This window comes from Sylvia atricapilla, chromosome 1 (genome assembly GCF_009819655.1).
Source record: "Sylvia atricapilla isolate bSylAtr1 chromosome 1, bSylAtr1.pri, whole genome shotgun sequence".
NCBI classification, from domain to species: domain Eukaryota; kingdom Metazoa; phylum Chordata; class Aves; order Passeriformes; family Sylviidae; genus Sylvia; species Sylvia atricapilla.
In genome coordinates, this window is record NC_089140.1 from 15,977,768 (window position 1) to 15,991,476 (window position 13,709).

General features: G+C 38.6%; 1 protein-coding gene across 1 annotated transcript in view; it reads left to right on the forward strand.

The window, feature by feature from the left end:
* Positions 1-12,278, forward strand: part of MPP7 (MAGUK p55 scaffold protein 7) — a 148,193-nt gene extending 135,915 nt beyond the window's left edge. Inside the window, exons 14-18 of the mRNA XM_066315663.1 lie at positions 2,903-2,983; positions 4,811-4,904; positions 5,980-6,088; positions 7,520-7,663; positions 9,085-12,278. Coding sequence (XP_066171760.1) covers positions 2,903-2,983; positions 4,811-4,904; positions 5,980-6,088; positions 7,520-7,663; positions 9,085-9,264 — 608 coding nt within the window. The 3' untranslated portion in view covers positions 9,265-12,278. The remainder of the gene's footprint in view (positions 1-2,902; positions 2,984-4,810; positions 4,905-5,979; positions 6,089-7,519; positions 7,664-9,084) is intronic.
* The last annotated feature ends 1,431 nt before the right edge of the window (positions 12,279-13,709 follow it).

Sequence of the window (13,709 nt, forward strand, 5' to 3'; positions counted from 1 at the left end):
AGAGTCTCTCTCAAGGCATGTGTCTGACTGGGTTCTTGAGATCCCAGCAGGGATATTTTCATCTAACCTACAAAATCTATCCTGAAAGACCACTTTCCTTTTCTTTCCAAAAGACTACTAGGAGCTCATTATGTGTCTGTGAGTGCAGAATGGCTGGTTGGCTTAACCCTCCCAAGACCTAAACTTAGAGTTTTTTTAGTTTTCTTCGGACATGTCTGTGAGTGGTACAAAATTTAGTGCAAGTTTTAATGATTGGTAGTCTAATTGTGGAGATAATAAAGTGAGGTAGTCACTGCAGTCCACTTATGCAGGATTTGACCTTTAACATGCAACAGCAAGCAACACAAATGTTCCTTTAAAAAGTAAGCAAAGTATCTCTAAATCTGTCAGCATAACTGTAAATATTGCTGCCTGGGGTGATTTAGAGCAAACCAAAACGACACTACAGACTTGGATCCTGCATGCCTTATATTTGACTATAAGAATCAGGATTATCCTTTTAAATCCTGACACTTTTTTATCTTTTTGAGTTCAAATTGTGTTCAGATTCATAACTATTAGAAACTGGCATCTTTCTCGGCTGCATCAAAATGAAAAAAATATTTAGAAGGGAACCATATATTACACTTGGGAGAGGTAGTATAAAAATCCACATAATGGATGGGTTTGCTGAGCTGGAATCAGCCTTTGGTGTCCATATGCTACAGTTATGAGAACTCTGTGAAGACAGCACTGAAAAAGAATCTACACCTTTCAGTAGTTAATTTAAAGATGATTTTTAAATGTTAATCTGGAAGGGGAGACAACAGTAGTGAAGGTGTGGACTGGAAACAGGTAACCTAAGTTTCCAAAGCATGTGTCACAGGAAGTGAAGCCTGGATTCTTTATATATATAAATAGAGCTAAAAGCATACTGTTGATTCGGCAGCATGTAGACTAAGGAAATAATATTTGTGTGGATTTGCTGGGAAAGGTTTTCTGCTTAAAAGTAATAGTGTGATTTTTAAAAACTGTATTCCATTTGGTTTGGTTTTCTTTACTATGCTATATTAAGAGATTCCACTACTTTTCCTGTAAAAGTCCATATTTGCCTTAAATAGCTGAACTATTATAAAAAGGGAAAAAAGGTATATTATAACAAAAGTAATGCCATTATCTACGTAACACATTGCTGTCCTCTGCAGACATGCACCAGTAGAGGCTGCTGTACACCATAATAAATATACATCTTTACATACTGATAGATTAATTTACAGGAAGATCAGAGATGGAATGTGAAATATAGTTCTGTGTTTAACTGTAAGGAACACACAGAAACTTTAAATGTAGAAATTCTTAAGATTTTACAGTGGGACCATAGTGTGAGGATAGCAGCAAAGTAGCAAGCACTTGCTTTTCATCATTCTGTGTTTCAAGTCCAGACAGGGTCATTTTTACAAAAGTACCTGAAGGTATTGAAGCATCAGTCTGTTTTTGGACTCTCACTAGTAAGTAGTGGTTACAACACTATTTCATTGATAGGTTTATTAGGTTTAGTATTTACAATGTTTAAAATGTCTTCGTTAAGAAGCACTCCATATATAAATGTGTCACTTCTACTAGATGTGCAAGAATTTTCCTTAAAACCACAGGTATTATCCTTGCATTATTTGGGATATGGTTCAAATTATGGTTCAAATGACTCATTCTCCTTTGCCTTCTGCTGTTGACCTGGCTTTAGAAATGAAGGCTCTCCACTGTCAGAAACATGCAGAGCTGAGCTCCCTTCACACACAGCACAGTGGCCCTGTTACCAAAGTGGGCAGGCAGGCTGGAGCCCTGCATAAAGGGCTGCTGGGGACAGGCAGCAAGTGCCTGTGGAGCCGTGGAGATCTCACAGGACAGAGTGCCCTCACAGAGACCTAAGGCACCACTGACAAACAGCTAAGAATTAGGGACAACTCAAAAGCCAAGAGGAATGTCTTGCTCAGTAGCTTCTAGAACAGTGCTACTCAAGTGGAGGTGGAGGAGACGGGTCAAAAAAATTCCGTGCAGTCTTTGTTTCTTCCTGCCATCCTCTTTCCAAGAGTGGTCTCTCTTTGGCAGTCGCATGAAGAAGGAAACATTTGCTTTGGACCCGTTCAGACAGCAGGCAGGAGACAAGCACAGTTTAAAAGAAAATCAACAACAAAGAAAGAAACCCAAACATCCCAAATGGGTTGTGACCTGGCAAGTGCTGCCCTTCCTTCCTCTCTCCATGCAATGCCACCCTCACACAGTGGAAAGGTGGACGGTGACAGCTGCAGGCAGCCAGGAGCTGGGCAATATTCCTGCCTGCAGCAGGGGCTGGAAGGAGCAGTGCTCCCAGGGCATGAGAAGGTGGAAGCACTTTTCCCCAGGGGACATCTGGTGCAGGCAAGGGATGCAGCAACAGGAGGGAGTGAGCTGTGCTGACACACAGAGTGCAGAGGCTTTGGGGGCACTTTGCACATGCCAGCTGGGGTCCTGTAATCTGCGAGTTGGGGGTATTCTGGCAAAATAAACAGCCAAACCAGCTTTTGTTCTGGAAAGCTGCAGGTTAGGATGCAGGGGTTTGTTCTGGAAAGCTGCAGGTTAGGATGCAGTAGGGCTGAGATGGAGGTGGGAGCATACTGAGGGTAGTTGCTGTGGAAAAAGAAGCCAGCGACTTTTTTTCACTGATATTTCCTCAGTAATAAAGTCAGAACAGAGTAACTGCCAACTGCATCCCCTGAAATTTGTCAGCTCTGTATATTCTTGGAGAGGCTGGAACCATGGGCGTTTCCAAATCACTGATTAAAAGGCAGTAATGTTAAAAAGCAGCTATAGGTTATGTAGTCTTTTCTTGGAGCATACTTGCACCGGAATACAAGTTGGGAAACAAGACATTTTTTTTTTCTTTCAGGTCCTGTAGGGGTCGGACTGAATGAACTCAAACGGAAATTGCTAATCAGTGATACCCAGCACTACGGGGTAACAGTGCCACGTAAGTAAAAATTACCTCTATTCTCTAATGATATACTTTCATTATTAGCCTTTATTATTGTGTTATCTTTAAGGTACTTTAAAATTTGAGTTTCTAAATGCATGCTTGGCATCCAAATTACTTTTCTAATTTTTAAAAGTGCTGTTGCAGTTATATATTAAGTAGCATTGATTAAACTGATAGACCTTTTTGGCTCAGAGGCGTTGCAGTACACTTTCAGTACAAGTTAAGCATGATTGATGTCAGTGAGGTTCAGTAAATGAAACTCAGCTGAAGAACACCCTGGATTTGGCTGTAAAGCAGTGACATGTTACCAATAATGCTTGCATTCAGCAAACTGGCCTTTATCTGTTAGGCTGAAAAATGAAGATTGATTATAAACAGTTTAATCCAATGAATAAATTCATTAAAGTCCTTTGATTAGCTTTAGAGAATGTTTTTTCCTCTTTCTCCTCTCAGACCAAGTAGTGTGATTTGTTATAAAATTGAGGAACATTGTGCTCTGTTAACTTCTACAATATTTTATTGGGTTTTCTTTAATTTGGAGAATACAGTAGTTTTAGACTTTGATTTCTTGATTTGCTTTCTACTTGTACCTTCTATAGGGATCCTTCATGAATATGGTTCCAGCATTCTGAATTTGGGATTCAGAACTCCCAAATTGCCACAGGTTTTTTGCAAGAGCAGATATTCTGTGAAGTCTCTATATATGAATGAATTTACTAAGTAGAAAAATTAATGCATTTAGTTTGGCAGGTCATTTCTTTTGCATGTGTTTGCTTCAACTGGGCATTGAAAGCAACAACAACAAAAAAGCTAGATGTTTCCAAAATATTTAACACATTGAAGTAAATGCAATCATTTGCCCAAAAATATTTCCATAAAAGTTGCCAGCATTCATCAAGCTGCCTTCTCTCTTTTCTCTTCCAAATGTGTGGTTGTAAGTTAAAACAAACATGTAAAGGAATCCCTCTCCCTGAAATTCAGTAAGTCAGGACTTGGAGAGAGAACTGGGATTCCTGTCTTGGAAATGTTCCTCATTGTGTCAGCCTAAGAAGAAGAGTGATATATCAAATGGCATTTAAGACTGTCTTGCTGCAAGGAGGTTTCGTATGTTCATATGTGATGGAGAATACATGATGCTGTAGTATTCAACTTGTTCAAAATAGGATGTTTTCATGGGTTCATTAATCATAAGTGACAACCCCATAAATAAGTGTCATTTATAAGCTAAAACCTTATACTTACTTGGGGGAAAGTAGGAAGTGCAAATAATACAAGGCTACTGAAAGAAAATGGAATTCTATTTTAATCACCAGATAAAGAAAAGTACTAAAACATAAAGTTCACACCCCATTTTTTTATTACCATGCTTCACGTACCATAGCTGCATGAGTTGTTAATGAACATAACATTTTATAAATCAGGATGGTGTGCTTTGTTTCCCTTTATGGTCTCATATGCTAATAAGTTTAACAAGAGGCAAGGCTGGGGTAATTGTTATGGACTGCTGTTCCTTTTATTATTCAGCTGTCCCCATTTTATTGCATTTTTCCACTAGTTAATAAAAAATGATAATCTGATACTTGTCCAATAGGTTTTTTTCCTGCTTCTCCTGCATGCTTTTAAAACTCAATCCTGTCATGGTGTGTGCTGCCTACCAGATCCAGAGCAGCCTTATGTGCTTCAGAAGTGAGGGAAGGGCTATGCTTAGTATTTCACAAAGAGTTTGTGCTTTTCAGTTTTTCCTGAAAAAACTGGTTTGCATTATATTGTTTTGTGCATATTTTCCTTTTTTTTTTTTTTTTCTATATGGTGCAACTGCAGACACTACCCGTCCAAGGAGAAGCCAAGAAAGTGATGGTGTCGAATACATTTTCATTTCCAAGCACTTGTTTGAGACAGATGTACAGAATAACAAGTATGTGAAGAGATTTTTAACTAGAACTGTGGTTAAAACAATGGTTTATTATAAAATGAGGCTGGTTGTTATTTTAGATAATAAGTCAAAGTGGATGTAAGTTGCAGTGATTTTTAGATGTGTTGAAATTACATTTTGTTATATAAGGAGCTGGGGAAAAACACAGAGTAAAAAACAGGATGTGCAAACACAACAGTTTCTAAGCTTACAAGTAGTTTCAGTACCTCAGCTCCCCAATTAGACACTGAAATTATAGGTGCTTGGGATGGGGGAGCATTCTTTTAATAGAGCATCTTACAGCAGTAAAGCATTGCAGCTCTAGGGAACGAGGAGAGTGGAAGTGCTGCAGACGTGCCTGAGTCAATGTTTGTGTAGTTCTGCTCTCTTTCAGGCCAGGCACTTCCTCTGGTTTTGAATTTAGAGATCTACAGTGGAGCCCTTGCCTGTACACCCTCCAGAAAGTAAACTAAAATGAAGAGACAATGGTAGCATCATGCTCTCCAGCAGCCTGTAAAATTCTGTAGCTTGAAATTCTGCCCCAGATTCAGGGGGCAAAAGTGTATTAGACACAAAGCTGTGGGTTTTATTGAAACTTCAAACTGTGCTTTGCTTTTCTGGCAAATCATGCTTGTACTTTTATAGCAAATAACCAGCCGCCTTGGTTCCACCAGCACCGTCATCACCCCTCCTCTTCAGAGACAGAGAATTTGGGTATTCTGTAGTGTGCAATGAAATTTCAGTAGTTTCTATTGTTTAGCTTATCCACTGTTTTATTGTATTGCATTAGTTCAGAAAAAGAGGTGATGGAAAACATTAGTGGGCTGTTGGACTACAGTACTTTTTTCTCTTTAACTGTAATACAAGCAGGTGTTACTGATTTGAAAGCAGTAAAGTAGAAGATTTCTTAAAATTGACATGCTGAAGTACTTGACAGCATTTCCTTCATAAAACATGGTAGAACTCTCATGTAAAGTAAAATATTTTTGCTCCTGAATTAAATCTTATAAAGCAAACTGGTAAGCTTTCTTCTGGAGAAAATGGAAATGATTCCAGTTGTTTTCACCTTCTGCCACAGGTTTATCGAGTATGGCGAGTATAAGAACAACTACTATGGTACAAGTTTAGACTCTGTTCGATCAGTTCTAGCTAAAAACAAAGTTTGTTTGTTGGATGTGCAGCCTCATGTAAGTAAGCATGTCTTCTGAACTCTTGTACTTCCCCATATTGCCTATTGGAATTCCGGGACAAAAATATTTCTAGAAAGGTGTACTTTATCCCACACTGAATAACTGTTGAGTGGGTTTGCTGGCTACCTTTATCTCAGCAAGGCTCTCTGGAAGGAGATAAATATGTAACCAGTAAATAAGGGACTTGGAAGCCTGCAGCATAATACTAAAGATTTAATTACAGAATGGTCCTATATTTCTATTTATCTTTCTTTTAGTTTGGGCAAGAGATTGTCTCTGAAACTTTAATTTCAGAATACTTTTGAGTTATCACTGAATCCAGTAACTTTCTCTCATTGTTTCACTAGACTGTTCATGCCAAGGGTTTCCATGCAGGGTGGACATGAATCATGGAATGTATTAAGTGTGATGTTGGCTGGATAATTGTTAAGAATATTCCTCTCTAAACCATTTTTTCTTGCATTGACCTTGTCTTTCATCCCCACTGAACCACTCCACTAGGAAATTTTTGCTCCAAATAACCACAGTGCTTCTAGGAGCTGGACTAGTTTGTTTAAACCCAGCCAAAGCATCTCTTCTCCAAGGGTGGCCTGTGTGTGGCTTCTGGACCCTGGCAGCTTGTGCGCAGCTCCCGGGGCAGTTTCAGCTGTGCCCTGGGAGCAGGGAAGGGGCTGCACTGGCAGAGGAGTGGCTGGGGAAGCCATAGCCTTTGCCAGGGGAAGAGGAGAGCTGATGAGACCATTGCCTGTCCAACACAGCCCTGTGCTCCTGCAAAGCAGTAAATTCTCCTGGGGACTCAAGCTTGTGAACCATTCTGGGATCCCACTCTCCAACATGGGATTTTCCTGTGGAGTGTGGCAGTGTGGAGAGGATAGAAAGCTTCTGACCATCCACCCTGTGCTGCAGCTGAATCATAGACCTTCCCCTAACACCACACATAGCTCACTTGGGAAAAATGAACAGCAGGGAGTTGTGTGGTGAACACACAGTACTGAAGAGAAAAATCAGTACCTTTTGTGAACAAGGCACGTCTTTCTGCTAATTTTCATGGGCACCGAAGGGGTTATTCTTGCTAAAATGGGCTGAGCTTTTCCTCCTCCCCTGAATACCGGCTGTTTCCCTCCATCCTCTTGCTGCCAGTGGCACTGGTGTGCACAACTCAAGCTCTGCCAGACTGCATGGGATTTACCAGCAGCCGTGTGGAAATCAAGACCAGTGATCACCCTTGGAGAAAGGGTTTTCTTACCATTCTGAAAATTCTCCCTACGTGAATCAATGCTGGTCAGCAGAGCAAGATAACAGTAAATGAAAAATACCTGCCTAGAAATGCTTTATGGGTTTATTCTGGTCAGTGGGGAGTTTCTTTTTATTACAGTAAATTCCATTTTGCAAAATAAACTAATTAATTAAAACCTTTCCTCTTCCCAGACAGTGAAACACTTGCGGACATACGAGTTTAAACCATTTGTTATATTTATAAAACCTCCATCACTTGACCGTTTGAGAGAAACCAGAAAAAATGCCAAAATTATTTCAAGTAAAGATGATAAGGGAACTGCAAAACCCTTTACAGTAAGTATAGTTAGACATAGTAAAACATGAAAACCTGTTAAGAATTTTGTTGTAGCAGGTTACTTTGAAAATAAAGATGATCACTGGTTCTCATTGACAGCACTTGTCAGGGCTTACACGAGCATCTTGCTGTTTCTCAACGTTTCTCATGTTCCACATTTACAGTGGTGTTTTCATTGTTTGATATGCTCATGGGTATTTACAGTTTCCATGGTCCTTTGACTTCATGTCATTAAAGAACCCCCGCAGTGTAAGCATCTTTATGAGACATAATGCTGTGGATTTCCTTTAAAAAATTTGCACCTGGCCTTAGTTTCTGTTCAAATATAAGAATGTATTTGTTTTATCAACTGTATTAAGGGGTCTAAATTTAGAGGAAAATGCAAATATAAAGAACCAATTGAAAAAATAAATGCTACTTTAATAAAAAGTCCATATTTGTGGATTAGAGAAATAGAAGATTTTTTAAATGTTACAGGAAAATGAACATTGTAAGAAAGAAGAAGAGATACCCAAGCAAGGAGCAAATGCTGGTTTTTGTCAATAGTCAGAAAAAAATTTAGATTAAGCAATATTAACATACTTCCTTCCTTTTAATATAATGAAATCATATTTTAATTGAATCTACAGCACAGTTGATCATCATTAGACTTTTTTTTTGTATTTATAGTGTGTATCATTTTTCCTTATTCAGGTGTTAGAGAAAATTTTTTAGGTTTTGTTATATATATAATATAATATATAATTATACAGATATAATCACAGACTGTATCTGTGTAGAATGTGCATTTTGGAATAGTTTGGAAATTACATTCTGTAAGAAAATGTTAGTTTGTGGTATAAAAAAAGTAAGAGGAGTTTGTTCTTAAGAGCAACCTTCAGGCCATTGCTTAGTTAGGACAGCTTTCATCTCTCAAAGTCATCTAAACAAATTACTAAGATTTGTTCCCTCCCCAAACAAAAAGAGAAATCCACTAAGCCAGATCGAACAAGGCATAGAATGATGACTCCTACATAGCTCTTTAAAAGAGAAAGGGATGTGCTGTAATTCATGGTGTGCTAATAGCAAGCTGAGATTAGCATAATGAAACTTTAAATGTATCATCAAAGTAAACAGCTAGAAACATTTTCCACTGGTGCTGGTAACAGAAAATGTCTCTGTAATTACTGTGCAGTGACTAATTGTGTCACTACAAAGGGAGAGATGAAAGAATTGCCTGTTGAGCTGAGTCAACTCATCAGAATACTCTCTGAGATCACTCGTAATGGTAATGTCTATTATTTTTTTAATTAGAAGTACAGTTTCCGTCTCCTGATGAGATAAGAAATAAGCAATTAGACCGTGTTTAATTCAGAAAGAGTTTATGCAGCGTTGCTATGGACTGGCTGTGCACTGATCTTTATTGCACTGCTTTTACTAGGAAGAAGATTTTCATGAAATGATTAAATCTGCCCATGTGATGGAGAGCCAGTATGGCCACCTTTTTGACAAGGTGATAGTCAACGATGACCTTGCTACAGCTTACAGTGAGCTTAAAACAACTTTTGACAGGTTGGAGACCGAGACCTTCTGGGTTCCTGTCAGCTGGCTACACTCATAGTAATGTTTTAAACAGACAAAACCTCTGCTGTTGTATCAGCATCTAAACCTTGGGTGTGGTGAGGCTTTACTCAGTGGCCATTTTCTTGGGAGGAGGGTTTTTAACTCTACTGAGCAGCAGGTTTACTCTTCAAGCACTTGGAACTGGTCTTGTTTTCCTGTGTCTTCAATTCTGCTGCCCATGGTTTAGGGCAGAACCGTCAGATTAAACCAGAGATTTACTGTGCTCTGTAAAGTGAGCTAGTACTGTGTAGCAAAACTGCCAAACACCTCTTTATCATCATCTGCGTGTTTCCAAGGTGAGTGTTTTTTAGCACAGAGTTTGCAGGAGATACAAATTGATGCTATAGATCATCAGTTGAGTGGTTTTAAGCATAACTGGTTCCCATAAATGAGCACATCAGCACTTGGAAGTTATTGCCCTTTAAGTGCTGGAGATAACTGAAACAGGCAAAAGTGACCAACATTTTTATGAGGAAGACACAATAGTTTTAATTATGTTACAATGTGCTTTTACTTTTTTAGATGTGAACCTTGTCTTACATGTACAGACTAATTTAAGTCTTTCTTTGCAATTACATAATCATGGAAAGAAAGATATATTCAATGGCTTAATAGTGAAACACTCAGCTGTGAGTATGCATGGATTGAAAACACTTTCACGCATGGTCTGTGGCACAACAAAGAAAAGTCATGGGAATAATTATTTAAATAGGAAAAAATGTGAGTTAGTGTGTCTATAACTTCAAAGTCGTTGGGATTAAACTTCTGTAAAATCAGTGGCAAAGGGATATGAATAGCAACAAAGTAGAGAATATTTTTCCCCCCTTTAAATTGATTTTAAATATTTTTGGCACACTTTATAACAGTTTTCCCATCCGAAATTTTCAAACAGTGAGGAAACCTTGGACATCTGAGAAGCAGTTGAAAGAGATTAATTCTTTTTATTGTTGAGTATGTAATGATACTTTTTAGTAGTATAATATGTATTTTGTCTCCACTTGAAAATAAATTAATGCTGTAGAGTTTACTGTAAGAAACATCCTTGTCACTGGTCAGACAGTTGGAAACCCTGTTGTAAGATTTGATGTGTCAGTGTAAGCAAATGTATATTAGAGGATGTATTTTTAATATAGATAATTTGGTATTTTTCTTTACTTACTACTGATATGCAGGAAATGAGTACAGATGTAAAGACCAAGTAACACCTGTGTGTTGTGTTGTGAATATGTCTTGTAAGTACAGAATGTGTATAGGAACTTGCTGACTTCAGATCATCCCATCTGTGGCATTCAAACGGGAAACCATTATTTCATGTTAATCTGTAAAGAGAATACAGCTCTCTTGTTTAAAGAAAAAAGAATTTAGCGAAACTTTATATATTTATGAAAGGGTTGAAAAGGGATGTTAAGTTTTTAAATTTCTTGTCAATGTGATCATTTATTAAAGAGATTACTAAGTCTGTAATTGGAAACAGTCTTTGTAAATGAAGCTCAACATTCCATGTAAATATTTTATTTCAGTTCATATGCTGATAAAGCCATGAGGTTTTGCAGTTTTATTCTAAATGTGTATTTAATGTGTGGGCCATTGCATTTAGCTTAGAGTCTTATAAAACAAGTGAAATGCAAGAAACAACAGCAAAACCCCTAGGAGTCTGGAAAATGTTTATGCAAGAGTTACAGATGTACCGAGTCCCAGTATGGATCCATGCTCTGCTTGAACAGCTCTACTGTAACTTCTGTCAAACTTCACCATTTTCCTGGTGGACTTAAACACTTTTTGTAACATAAATAGGAATTTGTTGATTAAATTAATTGCATAGAAATTATCTGAGTTGAGAAAACATTTTCTATTTTTTTTAAATTACTGAAAATCAAACTATTTTTCAGGGGATATGGAATTCAGCGGGTCAGTTTGCCTTTGCCTGCGAGATGCCAAGTGCCTTCACCATCTCTTGAAGTGGAGAAGACACTCAACATCTCTCAGGATCTGGCCAATTCTAACAGGAGGGGCTTTAGTCCTCACTAAAACGCTATAAACATTGCTTCTAGCCTGGGCTGTCTTGGAACACTGGGGTAGAGTCACACTTGCATAAGAGACCTGCTTTTCTCTTTGTGAAATAGATGCTAGAATAATCTGCAAACTCCCTGGTAGACACAGTTCTGGCTGTCCTGCAGGCTGTTTTTCCTGTCTTTTTGAAATTAATTTAATTCCCATTCCTGGGTTGGTGTGGTCTGTGAGGCTCTTGTGCACAGCTGTGCTGTCCTGGGCAGCAGAAGGCAGCGTGGTGCTCTGCTGTGTTCCCAGAGACACTAACCCTCTGATCCACGGCACATCCTGGCAGGAGCCTCCCAGGCCCATGGCTGCCTGCCCTGTCTCTGAGCCAGGAGCTGATTCCTGAACAGTAACACCTGCATAAGAAAGGGAGCTTCAGAAACACAGAGTCAACCAGCAGAGTAAAACCTGCACAGTCTGTGACAAGTCAGAAATGTTTTTAATTACATTACTAAATTGCTCTTTAAAAGCCAACATTATTGCATTATTTAACTTCAAAAGCTAAAAATCAAAGCCCTCCACGAGGCAGATAGAGATGACAGTAGGTCTAGGCAGGAAAAAATGCCTTAGTCAAAGAGTTTCAACAGGACAGGAGCCTGCTTATCATGATGGATGCTGAGCCTGTGTACTGAACAGTTCTGGGATACCAAGGGAAACAGGGGGATGGATTGTTCCTTTGACTCCTAAGAATTTGGGAAGGAAGAAAACTAAACATGTTTCCAATATTCCACATATTGAAGTTGTGCTGTGTGGGTTTTTAGAGAAATGTATGTTTTGACAGTCAAGTCCAGATGTTTTTATTGTGTTCTAGCTGTTTGCTGTAGTCAAACAAAGGGTAGTATTTTTTAATATTGTACCAAGCTCTATACTTGAATTCACCATCAGGTCATTGGTTGATGTCCTACCTGAAATCTGATCTTACCTTCTTATGCAAAACAATAAATTATTGATATACCATTGAAGGTGTTTTTTGCTTTATTGTAAATTGCACCGTAACATATCATAGACTCAGAATGGTTTGCATGGGGAGGGACCTCAAAGGTCCCTGGTTCCAACCCCCCTGGTATTGTCAGGAATACTTTCACTCGACCAGGTTACTCTGAGCCCCATCCACCCTGGCCTTGAACACTGCCAGGGATGGAGCATCCACAACGTCTCTGGACAACCTGTTTCAGTGTCTTACATCCCAAACAGTAATGGGTTTCTTCCTAATACATAATCCAAACCCACCATCCTTCAGCTTAAAGCAATTCTCCCTTGTTCTACACTGACTTGTAAAAGGTCCCTCTCCAGCTCTCTTGTAGCTCCTTTAGGTACTGGAAAGTGCTGTAAGGTATCCTCAGAGCCTTCTTTCCTCCAGGACAAAATGACTTTAAAATGTAAAATGCCTATGTAGTAAGTTATTCCATGGGACTCTATATTAACTTTAATGCTCCAATTATCTTAAATGGAAAACCAAAGCACCATAGAACAAGGATAACAACTCTTAATATTTAATTTTTGTTGCCAAACTCTTCTTCAGAACTGATATTTACCCTTTCCTGTAGCCCACCCCCTAATAAACCATTTTCTTTCTGAGGAGAAAAGCTTACATGAGTGGATCAAACTAAAACATCAGCTTATCTGGGCTTGCAAAGTCTCGGAGTGTTATCTGAGTTGTTGACTCCAAGTGTTTTACCAGACACATAAACTTCTAGGCCACACACCAGTCCCATGGGAGGTGGTGCTCATTTGTAGGACTCGAAAGTATTGCTTGAACTCAGTTGCTTTTTGCACTGTTATGCCTTTTTCCGGGGGAAAAAAAAAAGGCAGCCTAACACATGCTGGGAATAGAGAGAAGACTTTTAAGCACCTTCTGTTTTGTTTCAGTGCACTATTCTGCATTTCCCAATGTAATTTAGTTCAGGTTCCTATTGTGTGTGGAGAATTTTTTCTACCGTAAAACCTATGTTTAGCTTTTGTAAGATTGTTTCAAAGGACAAATAATTTCTTCAGAGATTTGAAGTTACATTTATAATCTAGTCTGGTTTTGCTACTGCTGTCCCTACAGTAATTTCCCCCCAGGATTTCTGTGTATCAGTGCTTAAAGTAATTTGTACTTGAAATTTTCCCAAGATCCTTCTGCTCTCAGAGTCATTAAGTATTTATCATATATTACCATGATTAATGTATGATACCAAGCATTCAATAGAAAAACGTCTGAACACAAAATTAAAGGGCGACTGTAGGTGTATTTGTTGTTTAAGAATTCTGGTGCTAGATAACAGTTAAAGGCTTCAGCAGAAAAACAAAAAAACATTTGGAAACAGTTAAAGTCTGGTTTTAAATTTTGTCTTATGTTAAATAGCAGTACAAATGAGACAATTTGGAGTTCTAGACAGCTGGAGA